The sequence below is a fragment of the Polyodon spathula genome, chromosome 16 (assembly GCF_017654505.1).
Source record: "Polyodon spathula isolate WHYD16114869_AA chromosome 16, ASM1765450v1, whole genome shotgun sequence".
Lineage (NCBI taxonomy): Eukaryota > Metazoa > Chordata > Actinopteri > Acipenseriformes > Polyodontidae > Polyodon > Polyodon spathula.
The window spans coordinates 20330329-20351468 of NC_054549.1; the positions used below are offsets into that span (position 1 = coordinate 20330329).

The following is a 21140-nucleotide window of genomic DNA, read 5'->3' on the forward strand; positions in this document are numbered from 1 at the left end:
CTTATTGTTATTATTTTACGTTTGTTTTCTGTTTAAGTGCTGGCTTCGTTTTAATGGTCACTGCTTCGAGGGCTGTATGAGAATAATATTATTATTATTTATTTATTTCCATTTTCATTGACGATGTAGTTTGCAAGCTGCAGTTTCCTGAGCGATGTACTAGCAATGTAATCTGTAGCCTTGTGCGCATGCTCAGTGTAAAAAACGGCTGGCTAAAATGCAAGCGTCGCCGTAGAGAGAGAGAGGGGGGGGGGGGGGGGGGGAGTAATTATATTATCGCGGTGTCGAGCGAGCTCGTGCTTCGACGGAGTTCTGCTCGTCGTTCTGTGAATTCTATTCTGGGGTTGCTGTGGTTACAGGCCTGGTGTGACCCCTCGAGCAGGGTAGGTAAGTAAATGTACTGTGTGTGTGTGTGTGTGTGTGTGTGTGTGTGTGTGTATATATATGTATATATATATTAATGTTACGCAAGAGAAAAATAGCATTTCAATCCTTAATAGGAGGAGGAGGGGGGCTGTTTGCTGAAGAAAGGGAAGCAGCAGAAATGAAGCGTTATATATACAGAACAACGAGACTGACTCTTTGAAACGTAATGGAGCAGACAAAGAGCGAGCGAGCGAGCGTCATGCGGGGGCGTGGGGGTGGGGGGGTCGGTGTTATTTTACAGTGTCGGGCTGCATTAGGTTTAATTTGGGCTCGGCGAGAGAGGAGTGGAAATTTGCAAGCAACGAGAGAGCCCCCGTGTTGTTAGACAAAGCTGTACACAGCTAAAAAAAAAAAAAAAAAAAACCCGCAGTGCAGCAATTTCTATCTAGCTCCTGCAAGCCCACACTGGAGGGGGGGGGGGCTAGCCCTGGCAGCGTGGACCATGTGTGTGTGTGTGTGTGTGTGTGTGTGTGTGTGTGTGTGTGTGTGTGTGTGTGTGTGTGTGAGTGAGATCGCCGCTGCTCACTCGCAAGTGATATTTAGCACACAGCAGTCCACAGCGGCACAGTGGGCCTATTTTTAGACAGAGGAATTTATCGAGGTTGCTCAGTGACGTCACTCTCCAGAGCTTTGCAAGAATTATTATATATGTAAAAAACACACTCATACTACTACTTATAATTATTATTATTATTATTGTTATAGATCGTAATTCGCATGATATGAAAAAAACCCCACACTTACTAAGTACTTATTATTTATTATTATTTATTATAATAAACCCTTATTAGTGTAATTAATATACATTGATATTGTGTTAAAATAATGTTACACCATGCATGATATTAGAATAACTATTATATATATATATATATATATATATATATATATATATATATATATATAAGTATAACACACACACACACACACACACACTTGATTTTTTGCAATGCTGACAAAATACATGATAAACAGAATAGACGAAAGCTTATCTGCTTTCGAATAAAAAGAGAAGAGAAGTTTTCACATGTAGTCAAACGTCGAAGGTTCCTTGTTCATAGCTTCTGTTAGTGGGGGAGGCAGACCAGTATGAACAGCCCAGTACGCCCTCCGACGTCTCACGGTATCCTCACCCATTGAGCGACAAGCAGATTCAACTTGTAATATACTCCTTGATTAAAAATAATCATTTAGAAAACCCTATCCTCACCCACTGAGACAATGCAGATTCAACTTGTAAACTACTCCTAATTAAAAATAATCATTTAGAAAAAACCCCCAAAAATAGCAACGTTAAAAAAAAAAAAAAACACCCCTGTAGAAACTCAAGAATTTTATTTATTTATATTTATTTATTTATTTAAAATAGTAATATATTGAACCCAAGCTCAATCTGTCTGTCGGTGTACTTGCCCTTTTGAAATGCTGGTTCCCTGTCTGCAAACATAGACAGACTTAAGGAAAAAAAAAACTGTAAATACCCCCTGGCAATGCGCGTCACACTGGTAATGCCGTCACACTGGCGATGCGCGTCGCCCTGGTAATGCCGTCACACTGGCGATGCGCGTCGCCCTGGTAATGCCGTCACACTGGCGATGCGCGTCACACTGGCGATGCGCGTCGCCCTGGTAATGCCGTCACACTGGCGATGCGCGTCGCCCTGGTAATGCGCGTCGCCCTGGTAATGCCGTCACACTGGCGATGCGCGTCGCCCTGGTAATGCGCGTCACCCTGGTAATGCGCGTCACACTGGCGATGCGCGTCGCCCTGGTAATGCCGTCACACTGGCGATGCGCGTCGCCCTGGTAATGCCGTCGCCCTGGCGATGCGCGTCGCCCTGGCGATGCGCGTCACACTGGCGATGCGCGTCGCCCTGGAAATGCGCGTCGCCCTGGTAATGCGCGTCACACTGGCGATGCGCGTCGCCCTGGTGATGCGCGTCGCCCTGGTGATGCGCGTCGCCCTGGCGATGCCGTCACACTGGCGATGCGCGTCGCCCTGGCGATGCGCGTCGCACTGGCGATGCGCGTCGCCCTGGTGATGCGCGTCGCACTGGCGATGCGCGTCGCCCTGGCGATGCGCGTCGCACTGGCGATGCGCGTCGCCCTGGTGATGCGCGTCGCCCTGGCGATGCGCGTCGCCCTGGTGATGCGCGTCGCCCTGGTGATGCGCGTCGCCCTGGTAATGCCGTCACACTGGCGATGCGCGTCGCCCTGGCGATGCGCGTCACACTGGCGATGCGCGTCGCCCTGGTAATGCGCGTCACGCTGGCGATGCGCGTCGCCCTGGTGATGCGCGTCGCACTGGTGATGCGCGTCGCCCTGGTGATGCGCGTCACACTGAAGATGCGCGTCGCCCTGGCGATGCGCGTCGCCCTGGTAATGCGCGTCGCCCTGGCGATGCGCGTCGCCCTGGTAATGCGCGTCACACTGGCGATGCGCGTCGCCCTGGTAATGCGCGTCACACTGGCGATGCGCGTCGCCCTGGCGAGGCGCGTCATCACACTGGCGATGCGCGTCGCCCTGGTAATGCCGTCACACTGGCGATGCGCGTCGCCCTGGTAATGCGGTCACACTGGCGATGCGCGTCGCCCTGGTGATGCCGTCACACTGGCGAGGCGCGTCGCACTGGCGAGGCTCGTCGCACTGGCGATGCGCGTCGCACTGAAGAGGCGCGTCGCACTGAAGAGGCGCGTCGCCCTGGCGAGGCGCGTCGCCCTGGTAATGGCGTCACACTGGCGATGCGCGTCGCCCTGGTAATGCCGTCGCCCTGGCGAGGCGCGTCGCCCTGGCGATGCGCGTCGCACTGAAGATGCGCGTCGCACTGAAGAGGCGCGTCGCCCTGGCGAGGCGCGTCGCACTGAAGAGGCGCGTCGCACTGGCGATGCGCGTCGCCCTGGCGATGCGCGTCGCCCTGGCGATGCGCGTCGCACTGGCGATGCGCGTCGCCCTGAAGATGCGCGTCACACTGGCGATGCGCGTCACACTGGCGATGCGCGTCGCCCTGGTGATGCGCGTCACACTGAAGATGCGCGTCGCCCTGGTGATGCGCGTCACACTGAAGATGCGCGTCGCCCTGGCGAGGCGCGTCGTCCTGGCGAGGCGCGTCGCCCTGGCGAGGTAATGCCATCACACTGGCGATGCGCGTCGCCCTGGTGATGCGCGTCACACTGAAGATGCGCGTCGCCCTGGTGATGCGCGTCACACTGGCGATGCGCGTCGCCCTGGCGAGGCGCGTCGCCCTGGCGAGGTAATGCCGTCACACTGGCGATGTGCGTCACACTGAAGATGCGCGTCGCCCTGGCGATGCGCGTCGCCCTGGCGATGCATCAGGGGCGGCGCAATGCTTGGGCCTGAGTGGCCTGGGCCCACCCAGTTATGGAGCGATTGACAATTAAAAACATTTCACACCAAACCATATCAGACTGTACCAGAGTCTAGCTCATCCTCGTTGTTCAAAAAATATATCCATCCCACCCACCTCGTACCGTTGTCATGGTTATGAAAAAAAGATTGGTGATATGAGATATGAGACGCTAAGATATGAGATTTTGCGTCTTCGATAGTATAGTATCAGAATTAAGCGCGTCAGCAGCAAACACACAGGAACTGTTCTTTCATTGCAAGGCACGCAAGTAGCCAGCCTCTGCAGCTGCTGTTTAGTTATTTATACTGTATTAAATGGTAATTGTATGTTCAAAATAATGTGATATCTTGTAACAATTGTAAGTCGCCCTGGATAAGGGTGTCTGCCAAGAAATATAATAATACAGACGTTTGAAAACCTTGAGTAGTATCTTCCGTTAAACGAGGGGGAACACAAAAAAGTGACGTCAGCAATGGAGTGCTTGTTGTTTCAATCAATCAATCAATCTATTTTATACAGCGCCTTTCATAATAGACCACCATCACAAAGCGCTTTACAAGATGCAGTAACAACAAGAAAATCCATAATACTTCAAATACAGAGAAATGCGCAATACATTATATACAGTAAAAAACACACAATGCATAATACATTAAATACAGTGGAAAGAGCAGAACACGTGAAAGCAGCATAATACATGAAATAGTACAGTGGAAAGAGCAGAATACATTATAGTAGCATAATACAACGGCGTTCAGAAAACCTTTGCTCTTTAATTTTGAGAACGACTCAAGTATGATGAGGATGAAGCTTGACAAACCGGACGACCGGATCCAACCTGTCTGTAAACTTTATTTATTTGTTTGTTTATTTTAATTAATTAATTAATTTAAATTTAGTAGTTGCCAATTATTTTTTTGTTTGTTTTCTAAACGGCATTTTAATTACTGTGGTGCGTGTGTGTGTGTGTATTTCCAATTGATTTTAACGAGTCGTGATTTCATATATTCGTCCTGTGTTTGTTTACTGGGGGTTGCGTTAGTGATTGAGCGGCTCGGAGCGGTTCAGTAAGACCCGGTTTGACGGCCTGCTCGGTTCCGCTCCTGCTGAGCCGACTTTATAAACCACACGACAGAAAACGTGACAGGTCTTGTGTGCATTCCGTGGGGTTTTTTTTAGGGGAGGGGGGCAGAGAGGGGGCAGGATTTAGCAGCGCCAAACCGCCGCTTAGTTCAGCATATGCATGCAAAGCAGCTGCGATCGTGGCGGAGTGAAGCGCGTCTCCAAACACATAGTTTATTTTATTATTATCTTCATCATTATTAGTGCTAACTGTGTTCAACCGAGATTTACACCGCATTTTTTAAAACAAAAATCAACGGTGAATAAACTCGGACCCTGTGCTCAAGGTTAAGGGTTACAGTGAAACGGAGAGGTGTGGTAAGTGTGTGTGTGCATGCTTTGAAACACATTGAAAATCCACCGAGGGACCGAGTGAGGAGTTCGCGTCTGTTTTTTCTCCTCATCGGGGAGGGGGTAGAGGGTACCCCCCCCCCCCCATCACGTGATGCGAGAAGCCCGACTCTCTCTTATCCTCCGCAGCTCAAGAACCCTTCAGTTGCACACAAGCTTCAACAACGACGCGGTTTCCGGTTTCCTGGGTTTAAATACGGCAAGGGATCTTCCAAAAACCAAAAACCAAAAACCAAATAAAATAAAATAAAAACAAGCCCGTGTGTAATTGTGTAAGGGGGTGAGTATGCCCCCGCTGTGTTAGACACGGACTGTTACAACAGGAGGCCAGAGATTAACTAACATAGATATGTCAAATAAAATACTGTACATGCATTTAAAACATGCTGACACACACACACATACTGACACGCACACACTGACACACACACACTTAACACACTGACACACACACACACATACTGACACACACACACACACACACTGACACACACACACTGACACACACACACACTGACACACACACACATGCCACACACACACACACACACACACACACACACACTGACACACACTGACACACACACACTGACACACACACACACTGACACACACACACACACACACTGACACACACACACACACACTGACACACACACACACTGACACACACACACACACACACACACACACACACACATACACACACACACATACTGACACGCACACACTGACACACACACACTTAACACGCTGACACACACACACATGCTGACACACATACAAACATACACACATACTGACACACACATGCTGACACACACACTGACACTGACACATACAAACACACACACACACACCACAACGCACACACACACTGTGTACACACTGACACACTGACACACTGTGTGTGTATGTTGGTTACTGACTTGTGTGTACTGACACAACACCATGCGGACTGTGTGTGTGTGACAATGTTGTGACATACAAACACACACACATATGACTGACACGTGCGCTGACACACACACTGACACACACACACTGACACACACACACGCACACACACTGACACACACACACACACACACACACACACACACACACACACTGACACACACACACTGACACACACAGACACACACACACACACACACACACACACACACACACACACACCCACACACACACACACACACACACACACACACACACACACACACACACACACACACACACACACACACACACACACACACCACTGACACACACACACACACACAGGTGTGTGTGTGACTACTGTCACACACCACAACTTAACACACTGACACACATACTGACAACCACACTTAACACACTGGGTGAACACAACACACATACTGACACAACCATACTTATATAATACTATATATATATATATATATATATATATATATATATATATATATATATAAATATATATAGGCCCGTCTGTTATTTTTGTCACAGAACGACCACAGATGGGATTGTTTTCCTGGAACGCACTGAAGAGGCCCGTCTGTTATTTTTTCTAATCCACGGATCCCCTTGTGATGCTGTAATTAAAGAAGACGAGGTTGTGGGACAGTCGAGTGTTTTTTTTAAGCGTCGTGTTTCAGGGCTGTGCGGATGTTCTGTCTCGTTATCCGTTAGCGCTTTTTGATAGATGGATGGATGGAAGGATGGATGGATTGATTAACATCATTTTAGATCTCTTATTTAACATCATGCAATCGGAGAAACTACAAAATGAGATCGCAAAAAAATAAATCTACCGGAAACCGCAATAGCAGCACAGTTAGTATTTCGTGTTAGATTTTGAAACGTCTCATTTTTTTCCATTTTTTTTCTTGCCAGCTTTCTGTAAAGTATAAAAAATAAAAAATGGTGTAATAAATCCAGAGACAGACGTCTCTCCCGGAAGTCTTCCTTGGCGTCTTCGATTGAACTGTCTTGGTCTCGGTCTGAAGGCTGTATCTCGGCCTGGTTTTAATCGCGAAGTCCAGTTCAGGATGCAAGGGTGCAAACCTTGGCTTCTCCACTGCTGCTGCAATATATAGTATTTAATTAGCAGACAATTTTATCCAAAGCGACTTGCAAAAATTGAACAAAATATCACATATATACACACACACACACTGAGCAACAAAAGAAACGTGTCACTTATATTTGGATAAATTTCACTAGCTGTAATTGAAAAATGACGAGCTCTGTTACGGAACAGGCGCAGTGACTTTTTATTGTGCTGATTATCAATGGACATCACAAAGATGCTGCAGAATGATCTGTCCATCTCGGACAGGTGACTCTTGGTCTCTCCCGGTTCTATCTTTGACAGAGTGGGTCTGGTTATACTGTCTCGCCAGGTTTGAAATCACTGGCTGTGAGCGCCCAAGACTGTGAGCCACAGCGCGCTGTCCCAGTCCAGCCAAAAATATATTGAAAGTTGCCAAAAAGTGAAAAGCCTTTGTTTTCAAGCGTATCTATACGGAGCAATGATATGTACTGTAGTTGTACAAATATGGCAGTGAAATACATTTGTTTTCAAATGTTTCAGTGTTATAAAATTAACATGACAGACACAAAATAGCCAAACATAGAACCGTTTACGTCACGCATGTGCAAAATAAAAAAAAAAAACACGGCTTGACTACCTTCTGCACAGCGATGCACTGCAGCTGTCCTCGCAATGAGTAAAGCAAAGGAAGATGAATGTCATGCTTCCAATCTAAAGAACACACTTATACAGTAAGAAATTGTCCAGCGTTGTCTGCACCACCTCCCTCTGTAAATCCATCTCAGTCCTGAGTGCCACTTACTAGCCAGTTTCAAAGCCACAATTCTAGAAAGGCGCGTCCGCGTGGAGTGCAGGATGCACCCGATAGCCTGGAGGTCGCCGGTTCGAGTCCAGGCTATTCCACTGCTGACTGTGGACGGGAGCCCCCGGGGGGAGGCGCACAGATGGCAGAACGCAGCCCAGGGGGAGGGACGGCTTAGGTCGGCAAGAGTGTCCTCGGCTCACCAGTGCCCCCTGTGGTCCGGCCGGGCGCCTGCAGGCTTTCCTGTAAGCTGCCCGGAGCTGTCTTCTGACGCTGTAGCTCTGAGGCAGCTGCACGGCGAGTCTGCAGTGTATAAAGAACCGGGCGGCTAACAGCTTCGGAGGACAGCGCGGGTTCGTCTTCAGCGCTCCCTCGAGTCAGCGCGGAGGTGGCAGCGGTGAGCTGAACCGAAATTGGATATGCCAAATTGGGAGAAAATAATTGGCGATTACTAAATAAAATAAAAAAAGAGAGAGAAATGCACATCTGTGAAGTCAGAGTGTTATAAAAGCTGCATCGTGCGAGTGTGCTCTATCACTGGCAGCAAGCAATACTGTTGTCAATAAGATTTTATGTATCGGAAACTATCCGTGATACTCTGTTCTTAAAGTCATGTTGTTTTAAAACCCTATTATTATTATTATTATTATTATTATTATTATTATTATTATTATTATTTATTTAATACATTTAGCCTAGCAAGTTCCAGCGGGAGAGTAATTGACTCCTTTCATTTTTTTTTTGAAGTGTGTATGTGTTACGAAAAGGTCTACGTGGACGTTGGCTGCTGAAATGAGTGAACACCAGCTGGAACGCCCCTCGGAGAATGGGCTGGTCGAGGGAGGGGAGGAGGCTGGACCATTCGTGTCGGCATCGGAGCAGCCTGGGCCAATAGGAGCGGGGGAGGCTGAACCAACAGGAGCCGGGGAGGGGGAGCTGGGAGGGAGTGAGGAGTGGGAGATAGAGCTGGTCCGAGCTGACGGGAAGGCGCACGGAAGTCCGGAGCGGGAGGAACTAATAGGAGGAAGTCGCGAGGTAAACAGCGGCGCTGACCTCCTGCTGGGGGAGAACGAGAGCAACGGCGGGGAGAGCGAGAGGGGGAGCAGCGTGGCGTGGAGCGAGGTTAACTTCCCGGGGGAGAGCAAGAGGGAGCGCCGAAACAAGTGAGGGACCCGGGCAGCTTTCACCCAGCTTCTCCGAGATTTCACGTGACTCACGCACGTTTTTCTATGTATGTATTGTTTATTACCATGCAAGTTTCTTTCAAGTTGTACATAACGTCTCTCTACTCTCTTGTCTCCAGCTCGTTTGGATGGACCCGTCGGAAGAAGGCACTGGTGGAGGATGACTGGGAGGACTGGCCCATACTGGGATCCGGCTGGAAAAGGAAAGAGGTGTTCAGGAGGTCCGGAGCTTCCGTGGGGAAGACAGACACCTATTATCTGAGGTAGGGGACGGAGCTAGTCGCGTTATCAGTCAAAGGGAGAGGCGGGGCTCGTGGGTTTGGAGCGGGATCACGGTTGTTTTTAAATAACTGATAACGGCTGTTTTGATTATTGTTTTTGTAATGCGATGAATAAAAGGTTATACTGGAATTGTGATGATGAAGGTGAAATGGAGCTAATGTCATCATCAGAGTACTGTATAACAAACTGAGTCAAGCCGACCAGTGTTTGGGCTCTAGTGCCTTCATCAGTGTTATTGAAACTAGAAGAGGCTGAGTCAAGCAGACCAGCGTTTGGGCTCTAGTGCCTTCATCAGTGTTATTGAGACTAGAAGAGGCTGAGTCAAGCACACCAGCGTTTGGGCTCCAGTGCTTCATCAGTAGGTGGGTGTTTGTGGCTGTGTGTTTTGATCGGTGCTCCCTTCTCTTCCTGCCCCTCTCCAGTCCGGACGGCACTCGGATGCGCAGCAGGATCGAGATGGTGAAGCACATCGGAGGGCAGCTGGACCTCACCCAGTTCGACTACAAGTCAGGGTGCTTTGTGGTGCCTGGGGGAACCCCGAAAAGGGTAAGACAAATTGGGGTCCAGTTACCCAGAGCACCTCTCCCACCATATTCATAAGGCTGTGTTTTTTTTTTTTCATGTTTGACGGATTTCCGTGAAATGTACCCATGCTTGTATATATCATATATGTACATGTGTACATCCCAGGAGGATCTGGGGTCAAATCACGGCTCAGCCACTGACTGTGTGTGCGTGGCCCTGAGCAAGTCACTTCATCTCCTTGTGCTCCGTCCTTCGGATGAGACAAAACGAGGTCCTATTGGAAGTGACTCTGCAGCAGCAGCAGCAGCAGCAGTTGTTGATGATGCAGATTTCACCACCCCCTAGTCTCTGTGAGTCGCTTTGGATAAAAGCATCTGCTGAATGACTCGTTTATCAAAATAGTTCCCTGTGAAAAATTCCCAGTCTAAAATATACTTTTTTTAAAAACAATTTTTTAGTGGGAGGTGTGATTGTTTTAAATGTGAGTTTTGGTCTCTTTTAGAAGAAGCGAGGAGGAGGAGGCTGGAGGAAGAAAAAGGAAAAGCTCTTGATGGAAACGGACGACTTTACCCAAAAGTTGTCGACCCCTGATGTGGTCTCCACCCCCGACTCCGTGCGGACCCCCGACACCGCGCGCACCCCGGACAGGATCTGCACTCCCGTCAAGACCCCCCAGACCAAGCCCTCACCCTCCAAACTCTCGCCTCAACGCTTCTCTCTCCCCAAGGCCTCCCCCATCAAGTTTTCCACCCCGCCGAATGTCTCCCCCCACGCCCCACCTCCCTCCTCCTCGTCCTCCTCCTCGCACCCCGATCCTTCCTCCTGGTCCTGCGCTATGAAGAACGAGCCGCACACCCTGCCTTTCATTCCAACAGAGCCGGTCATCTTGTAAGTGCCTCCGTCGCTCAGTGACAGTGACAGCATGGGAAAGCACAGAGAGGTCTTGTAAAGCATAGGGAAGCATTGTAAACACAGAGAGGACTGGTAAAGCATAGGGAAGCATTGTAAAGCACAGAGAGGTCTGGTAATGCATAGGGCAGCATTGTAAAGCACAGAGGTGTGGTAAACCATAGGGAAGCATTGTAAAGCACAGAGGTCTGGTAAACCGTATTAAAACCAAAAAAGCGTGGGGGTAAAGTGGGGACCTGTTTTTTATCACCGTGGTCTCTCTGGTTTCCCCAAACAAAATAATGAAAACAGGTACGCTGTATGGCCCCTCAAGAGAAAGGGACACGTTTCTGACGTTTTGAATCAAGTATCAAACTGTCAGTAAAATCCACTTTTCTGGACAGTCCAGCAGTACTGATTTGAGCTCCCTGTTTTGGTCTCCCTCTCACAGGGGCTGTGAGAATTGCGGGAAACCTCTTTCCGGAATGGAATTCGGAATAACCGGGCAGCTGTGCTCCAGCTGCAGTCGTAAGCTCTTTACAATCCCATTGGAAATAAGGAGAAGGCAGGGAGGCTGGACAAGAAGTGGGGAGTCTGCACCTCATTGCACAGCAGTGTGATCCATTCCTGGTTTCACTAGGAGTTTAATAATAAGACACACCTGAGCTTGTTATCTAGACACACTGGGGGCTGATGAAGCTGATAGCAGTAAAACCTGGACTGGATCACACTGCTATGCAATAGGATTTTGATTTCCAGCCCTGACCTCTTTGTCTAAGTGTCCCACAGTTACCACCAATATACTGTAGCTCTCTCCACTATAAAATCAGCAACAAATCTCCTTCAACCAAAGTGTGTCTACAGGGCTGGGAATCAGACTCCCACTGCACAGCAGTGTGATCCAGTCCAGGCTTCACTGGGAGTTCAGTAATGAGACACACCTGAGCTTGTTGCCTGGACACACTGAGGGCTGATCAAGCTGCTAGCAGTAAAAGCTGGACTGGGTGACACTGCTGGGCAATAGGAGGCTGATTTCCAGCCCTGATAGGTCATTTAAAATACTGTGTTAATAAAATAAAAATGTTTTGACTGCTTCACAGAAAGCATGAAAAAATATTTTGTTAACAAAACAAACCAAATGTGGATTTATTTGTCATAATCTTATTTTTTTTTCCCCCTCTGGTGCAGCAGCTATAAAGCCAGAAAGCCCTCAAAACATCATCTTCAGAAAGGTAAGTGAGAGAACTTTCATTGTTGTTATTATGAATCAGTCATTTAGAGGACTCTTATTCAAAGCGACTTACAGAGTCTAGGGGGGTGAACTCCTGCATCATCAACAACACACACACACACACACACACACACACACAGGGAGTCAGTGGCTGAGCCGGGATTTGAACCTCCTGGTATCAGGACCCCTTTCTCTCACCGCTGGACCGCTTTGGTTTTTATAGGTTTCATTCAGCATGAGAAATTCCTTCTTCTGAGGAAATAGTTACCCGTGCGCCTGCTGGGTCGTTTCACTCTTCCAGTGTCTTCTGGGTAGATGTTACTGGCTGAAAGCATGTCAGTCCACAGGGGAAGCAGCAGCTGATTGGTTAGTGATGGGATAGAAGCTGTTTTTGAAGGGGGGCGGGGACAGTTTTACCTTCCAAGGGGGTGAACAAGGAAGTGAGACGCTGTCTGAAAGCAGAGCTGACAAACAGAGATTTCTTTAAGCGAGTGTAGTTATTTTTTTTTTTAACTTTCAAAACTGTGTTTATTGGCTACCTTAACCCTTAGCGGTCCGTTTATTCAGCGCTTGTCAGGCGCATCGGGTCCAATTTATTTTCACACACGCTGTTTAAAATATATATTTTTTTCAGAGTAAAACAGGTTTAAAAGGCACTGAATCGCAAAAGGACACTCAGTCCTGTATCTCCAGCCAAGCCCCACCCCTTGTTCTGTGTATTTTTCACATACCTCTTTATAGACGTGCATACTGATAAATCCTCTCCTGATCACTCGTTTTATCACCAAACTCCTCAATAATGTGATCCAAGTCATTATTATTACTATAACATCTCAAAAAGCTCTGCAGATGTCTGTGATATTCTTTAAGCGCTGGATGCAGAAGCAGCTCTCTCCTTTGTTTGTGTCTGTGTTATCTCTGTGGTGCAGGAGGCTATCTGTATTACTCAGATACACCCTTTTCGGCCATTGAAAGGTTTTCTCTGCTTTTTCCTGAGAAAAAACGACTAGAGACCTGCGCTTGACGTCTTTTTGTTGATGTGGGACAGGGTCCGACAGCGGACTGGAAAGGGAAAATTGTAATGTCGGACCTGGTTGAACACAGGACAGCAAAGGGTTAAAAAAAAAAAAAGACATATTTATGAGGACTAAAAAGTTACACGAAGTGATTTGTTCGGACGGAGCTCTCCACAGAAGAGGGTCGCTGGTGTCAATCTACCAGACAGTGAAATAGCTGCTTTCTGCCAAAAGTTTTGCTTCATCCCCCTGCAGAATGAACTCCTTTTGCTTCATAAAGTCGAACGAAAGCTGCTGAATAATGTTCCCTTGTTAACATATTGAATCACACACCCTGTATATAGAATTAACTCACTCAGCTTCATAGAGTCCAATGAAAGCTGCTGAATAATGTTCCCTTGTTAATATATTGAATCACACACTGCCGCTTTGGAGTTTTCACACAAACGAAAAATGTGATGTTTCGAAATACTACTGTAATATAATTGTGATTTTGTCATTTCTTTTGATTGCACAATGTTGAATTAAAAAAATATATACACATCTCAGATCTAGGTGATGGCAAAAGTTTTGAGCACTGTGTAGTTCGTGCTCTCATTTTAGCCTGGGATAGCGCTCCTTCGCACCCCCTGCTGTAGGGGGCAGTGTGCTGGTCTCACCCGGGCTCCTCTCTGCTCTCTCCGCAGTGGCTGCCCTGTGGCCAGTGCGTGGCTTGTCACGTCACTGTGGACTGTGGAATGTGTGCGAGCTGTCGGAATGGGCTCCTGAACCCAGACTCGGCCAGGCCTGTCCGGTGTCGGAGAAGGAAGTGTCTCCGGCCCATCCGAAAGGTACTGAGATAGACCAGACAGACTCCCACTGTGAGACAGACTCTCATTGCACAGCACTGTGAGACAGACTCTCATTGCACAGCACTGTGAGACAGACTCTCATTGCACAGCACTGTGAGGCAGACTCTCTCATTGCACAGCACTGTGAGGCAGACTCTCTCATTGCACAGCACTGTGAGACAGACTCTCTCATTGCACAGCACTGTGAGACAGACTCTCTCATTGCACAGCACTGTGAGACAGACTCTCATTGCACATTGCACAGCACTGTGAGACAGACTCAGACTCATTGCACAGCACTGTGAGACAGACTCTCTCATTGCACAGCACTGTGAGACAGACACTCTCATTGCACAGCACTGTGAGACAGACACTCCCATTGCACAGCACTGTGAGACAGACTCTCCCATTGCACAGCACTGTGAGACAGACTCTCATTGCACAGCACTGTGAGACAGACACTCTCATTGCACAGCACTGTGAGACAGACACTCTCATTGCACAGCACTGTGAGACAGACTCATTGCACAGCACTGTGAGACAGACTCTCCCATTGCACAGCACTGTGAGACAGACTCTCATTGCACAGCACTGTGAGACAGACTCTCATTGCACAGCACTGTGAGACAGACTCTCTCATTGCACAGCACTGTGAGACAGACACTCTCATTGCACAGCACTGTGAGACAGACACTCTCATTGCACAGCACTGTGAGACAGACACTCTCATTGCACAGCACTGTGAGACAGACACTCTCATTGCACAGCACTGTGAGACAGACTCTCATTGCACAGCACTGTGAGACAGACTCTCATTGCACAGCACTGTGAGACAGACACTCTCATTGCACAGCACTGTGAGACAGACACTCTCACAGCACTGTGAGACAGACACTCTGCACAGCACTGTGAGACACTCTCATTGCACAGCACTGTGAGACAGACTCTCACAGCACTTGCACAGCACTGTGAGACAGACTCTCTCATTGCACAGCACTGTGAGACAGACTCTCTCATTGCACAGCACTGTGAGACAGACTCTCTCATTGCACAGCACTGTGAGACAGACACTCTCATTGCACAGCACTGTGAGACAGACTCTCTCATTGCACAGCACTGTGAGACAGACTCTCATTGCACAGCACTGTGAGACAGACTCTCTCATTGCACAGCACTGTGAGACAGACTCTCTCATTGCACAGCACTGTGAGACAGACTCTCTCATTGCACAGCACTGTGAGACAGACTCTCTTTTGCACAGCACTGTGAGACAGACTCTCTCATTGCACAGCACTGTGAGACAGACACTCTCATTGCACAGCACTGTGAGACAGACACTCTCATTGCACAGCACTGTGAGACAGACTCTCTCATTGCACAGCACTGTGAGACAGACTCTCATTGCACAGCACTGTGAGACAGACACTCCCATTGCACAGCACTGTGAGACAGACACTCTCATTGCACAGCACTGTGAGACAGACTCTCTCATTGCACAGCACTGTGAGACAGACACTCTCATTGCACAGCACTGTGAGACAGACTCTCTCATTGCACAGCACTGTGAGACAGACACTCTCATTGCACAGCACTGTGAGACAGACACTCTCATTGCACAGCACTGTGAGACAGACTCTCTCATTGCACAGCACTGTGAGACAGACTCTCTCATTGCACAGCACTGTGAGACAGACTCTCCCATTGCACAGCACTGTGAGACAGACTCTCACAGCACTGTGAGACAGACACTCCCATTGCACAGCACTGTGAGACAGACACTCTCATTGCACAGCACTGTGAGACAGACACTCTCATTGCACAGCACTGTGAGACAGACACTCTCATTGCACAGCACTGTGAGACAGACTTGCACAGCACTGTGAGACAGACACTCTCATTGCACAGCACTGTGAGACAGACACTCACATTGCACAGCACTGTGAGACAGACACTCTCATTGCACAGCACTGTGAGACAGACACTCTCATTGCACAGCACTGTGAGACAGACAGCACTCTCCATTGCACAGCACTGTGAGACAGACACTCCCATTGCACAGCACTGTGAGACAGACTCTCTCATTGCACAGAGACAGACACTCTCATTGCACAGCACTGTGAGACAGACTCAGCACTGTGAGACAGACTCTCTTTGCACAGCACTGTGAGACAGACACAGCACTGTGAGACAGACTCTCTTTGCACAGCACTGTGAGACAGACACTCTCATTGCACAGCACTGTGAGACAGACTCTCTCATTGCACAGCACTGTGAGACAGACTCTCCCATTGCACAGCACTGTGAGACAGACACTCCCATTGCACAGCACTGTGAGACAGACAGCACAGCACTGTGAGACAGACACTCTCATTGCACAGCACTGTGAGACAGACTCTCCCATTGCACAGCACTTGAGACAGACATTGCACAGCACTGTGAGACAGACTCTTGCACAGCACTGTGAGACAGACTCATTGCACAGCACTGTGAGACAGACACTCTCATTGCACAGCACTGTGAGACAGACACTCTCATTGCACAGCACTGTGAGACAGACACTCTCATTGCACAGCACTGTGAGACAGACACTCTCATTGCACAGCACTGTGAGACAGACTCTCTCATTGCACAGCACTGTGAGACAGACACTCTCATTGCACAGCACTGTGAGACAGACACTCTCATTGCACAGCACTGTGAGACAGACACTCTCATTGCACAGCACTGTGAGACAGACACTCCCATTGCACAGCACTGTGAGACAGACACTCCCATTGCACAGCACAAACTAAAAACCTCAACCTAAAATAAATCTAATTTGAAGTTTTGTTCCAAAAATGAGTACAAGTCATGTGTGATTTTTGGGGAATTCAAAGTCAGTATATTTAGCTGCACAGAGTTACGTTTCGTTAGGTACAAAAGTCAGACCAAGTAGCTGGATTATAAAATCCACATGAAGGTACCCGACTGGGTCCCGGGTTTACAACGCATGGATCAGGACCTTGTATTTGCTACTGTTGTGCATTTCCAGTCCGATGTCTCTGATTCAGGTCTTTCCTCTGGCTCAACTGTTGTTTGTTTTTCGTGCGAGGAGGAGGAGGGGGAGGAGGAAGAAGAGGTCCCCCCCCCCCCCGCTGACTCGGGGAGCGGAGGCTGGACATGCATCCTCCGAAACGTGCTCCTGCCAGTCCGTCATTTTACACACTGCAGATCCACAGCGAGGCCGCCAGACCTGTAGCGCTTGAGACAACACAGATCTGGAGGCTCCACTGCAGAACCACAGGCGCCCTATCAGCCACAGGGGGGTGCTGGTGCGCAGTGAGCTGTGGATTCCCCTGCCTACCCGGGCAGCGCTCGACCAATTGTGCGCCACCCCCTGGGAACCCACGGTTACGGTCGGCTGTCACACAGCCTGGGTTCGAACCCACGATCCCCAGGCTATAGGGCACATCCTGCATGCCACATGCTTTTACTTTTGTGGGAAATTTCCAGCTGTCTTTTCTGCTCTTTTCGCGTTGAACAACCCGACTTGTGTTTTGATGGCATATTCGATATACCGGACGCTATGTACTTATTACCAGAACTGAGGAAAAGTCAGCTTACTCCCACCCAGCGCTGTTTTTTTTAACCAGGCAAGTCTATTATGGAAATTGGGGGTGTGATGTAGGAGTTTGCACAGAGAATTAGTCAGCTGATAGGCCTGTGTGTTTTATTTTTTTCAGAAGTATTTGTGATGATATACCTTGTTAGTAAACTGTTTGTTATGGTCTTTATAAACAGCAGCTGTGAAAGAAGTGCAGCACCCCCACCCCCCCAAATGGAAGTCTGTTGATTTTTAATCCACACTGACCTGTTATAAAGTCCTGACTACTTAGCTATGATTTGATAATATGTCTTTTGACTGACAGTACAACTTTGCCACCGGGAGAAAAGTTTTTTGTTTTTTTTTTTTTTAAAAAAAAAAAAAAAGGGGGGGGGGGGTGCTATAGAGTAACGTGAAAAAAAAACAAATTCCTAAACGGAAGTTTTTTTTTTCTAAGAGTCTTGATTCTTTTCTTATTTTGTAGAAAAAAACACTGAAAGCACAGAAGGGGAAGCAGACGAAGTCTGTGGTGAGTGAGACACATTCTGTGTGAAATATCTTTGTGATTATTGTTTAGTTTTTTAAAGAAGTCATTTTAAGGTTTCAACAGATGAAGGAAGGGCTTTTGTCCGAAAATCGTGTAAAAAAAAAAAAAAAAAAAAGTTGAAGTGTGTGTGTGTGTGTGTGTGTGTGTGTGTGTGTGTGTGTGTGTGTGTGTGTGTGTGTGTGTGTGTGTGTGTGTGTGTGTGTGTGTGTGTGTACAGCTCTGGTCAAAGGTTTTGCATCATCCCCCTGTAGAATGAACTCACTCAGCTTCATAGAGTCCAATGAAAGCTGCTGAATAATGTTCCCTTGTTAACACACCGTTGCTTTGGAGTTTGCCCGTATGATTAACTAAAAAACAAGAATTGAAAGAAAAGTGACATTTGGAAATCTAATATGAAGTACTACTGGACTCTGGACTGCTATTCTGACTTCCGGTAGAGTTTTTAATTTTTTTTTGCTATATATCATTTTGTAATTTCTTTGATTTACATCATCGTGATGTTAAATAACATGTCTAAATTATGTGCATATAGTTTTTGTTTTTAGAGTTATGTCTCAATCCTAAAATCCTAGGTCATGCAAAACTTTTGGCCAGTGCTTGATTGATCTATCTGTCTATCTATCTATCTATCTATCTATCTATCTATCTATCTATCTGTCTAGGTATATTATATATCTATCTAATATATCTGTATTTATCTATCTATATATATATTATATATCTATCTATCTTATATATCTGTATATATCTATATTGCATATCTGTATTATATATCTGTATCTATCTATCTTTCATATCTTTATCTGTCAATTTACCCTGCTCTGTAAACAAAGTAAGCTTCATTTACTGACTGCGCGCGTTTCCAGCTGAAGCGCGTCGCCAATGAATAAAAAACACTTCAAGTTAGGGCTGGGTTTGGAGTGTGAACAGAACCGGAGTGAAGCCACATTGACTCCTCCTGTGTTCAACTGCCAGATTCAACCCTGGACTCATTTTACTGAAAAAAAAGGGATTTTATTTATTTTTGATTCCTTTCCAGAAAGTAAAAAAAAACCTTCAGTCTGATTATTTGGGGGGAGTCAACAGGATCAAGGTAAGTGGTTTTTGCTGGTGTGTTTATATATATATATATATATATACACAGTGCCTTGCAAAAGTATTCAGACCCCTGACGAATTCTCTCATATTACTGAATTACAAATGGTACATTGAAATTTTGTTCTGTTCAATATTTTGAAAAACTAAAACTCAAAATCAAGTATTGTAAAGTGACATTGGTTTTATGTTGGGAAATATTTTTAAGAAAAATAAAAAACTGAAATATCTTGCTTGCATAAGTATTCAATCCCCACACATTAATATTTGGTAGAGCCATCTTTCGCTGCAATAACAGCTTTAAGTCTTTTGGGGTAAGTATGTACCAGCTTTGCACACAGTGTCGGAGTGATTTTGGCCCATTCTTCTTGGCAGATTTGCTCCAGGTTGTTCAGGTTGGTTGGACGACGCTTGTGGACCACAATTTTCAAATAGTGCCACAGATTCGCAATGGGATGAGATCAGGACTTTGACTGGGCCACTGTAGGACATTCACCTTTTTGTTCTTGAGCCACTCCAATGTTGCTTTGGCCATGTGCTTGGGATCATTGTCCTGATGAAAGGTGAATTTCCTCCCAAGCTTCAGTTTTTTAAGCGGACTGGGCAGATTCTCTCGCAGTATTTTCCTGTATTTTGCTCCATCCATTCTTCCTTCAATTGTAACAAGATGCCCAGTCCCTGCTGATGAGAAAGAAGCATCCCCACAGCATGATGCTGCCACCACCATACTTCACTGTAGAGATGGTGTGTCTTGAGGCATGGGCAGTGTTAGGTTTGCGCCACACATAGCGCTTTGAGTTCTGGCCAAAAAGCTCTATCTTGGTCTCATCTGACCACAAAACCTTTTCCCACATCGCAGCTGGGTCGCTCTCATGCTTTCTGGCAAACTCCAGACGTGCTTCCATATGGTACTTTTTGAGTAACAGCTTCTTTCTTGCCACCCTCCCATACAGGCCAGTGTTATGCAGAGCTCTTGATATGGTTGACTGGTGCACCATTACTCTACTCCCAGCCACTGAACTCTGTAGCGCCTTCAAAGTGATTGTTGGCCTCTCTGTGGCTTCTCTCACAAGTCTCCTTGTTTGAGTGCTGAGTTTTGAGGGACGGACTTTTCTTGGCAGTGCCTGGGTGGTGTGATGCAGCTTCCACTTCCTGATTATTTATCCAGCTGTGCTCACTGGGATACCCAAACACTTGGATATTATTTTGTACCCTTTCCCTAATCTATGCATTTGTATTACTTTATCTCTAACTTCTGTAGAGTGCTCTTTGGTCTTCATTTTCCTTCAGATTCACAGCCTTACCAATGATCCATCAACAGTGGGTTTTTTATCCAGAAAATGTGACAGCAACTTTAATGGTTTGCAGGTGGAGGCCAATGGTAAGGTAATTGTGTCCTTGTTAGGGCAATTTCTTTCATCGGTGCAAACTGGGAGCTTCCACAGCACAGGGGTTGAATACGTATGCAAGCAAGATATTTCAGTTTTTTATTTTTCTTAAAAATATTTCCCAACATAAAACCGATGTCACTTTACAATAATTGATTTTGAGTTTTAGTTTTTAAAAATAAAATATCAAACAACGAAATTTCAATGTACTTGTAATTCAGTAATATGAGAGAATTGGTCAGGGGTCTGAATACTTTTGCAAGGCACTGTATATAAACAAATAGGTCTGAATGCCATTGTAATTTAACTGGTGCCATTTTCTCAATTAAAACAAATACTGTAAAATATCACGAAACAATACAATTGGGCACTCAAAAAAATAACATACCGATGAAAACAACAACATTAGGACTGGCGGACGGTATCTAAAACAAGCCGAACAGTAAAGATGACCTGTGCCTGTTTGCAG

General features: G+C 46.8%; 1 protein-coding gene across 1 annotated transcript in view; it reads left to right on the top strand.

Moving 5' to 3' along the window:
- The first annotated feature begins 281 nt into the window (after window positions 1–281).
- LOC121329217 overlaps window positions 282–21140 on the top strand; it is a 35683-nt gene continuing 14824 nt past the window's right edge. Inside the window, exons 1-10 of the mRNA XM_041274694.1 lie at window positions 282–383; window positions 8850–9265; window positions 9406–9549; window positions 9991–10114; window positions 10596–10981; window positions 11433–11509; window positions 12170–12213; window positions 13915–14058; window positions 18126–18170; window positions 19228–19281. Of these exons, the coding sequence (XP_041130628.1) occupies window positions 8895–9265; window positions 9406–9549; window positions 9991–10114; window positions 10596–10981; window positions 11433–11509; window positions 12170–12213; window positions 13915–14058; window positions 18126–18170; window positions 19228–19281 (1389 nt within the window). The 5' untranslated portion in view covers window positions 282–383; window positions 8850–8894. The remainder of the gene's footprint in view (window positions 384–8849; window positions 9266–9405; window positions 9550–9990; window positions 10115–10595; window positions 10982–11432; window positions 11510–12169; window positions 12214–13914; window positions 14059–18125; window positions 18171–19227; window positions 19282–21140) is intronic.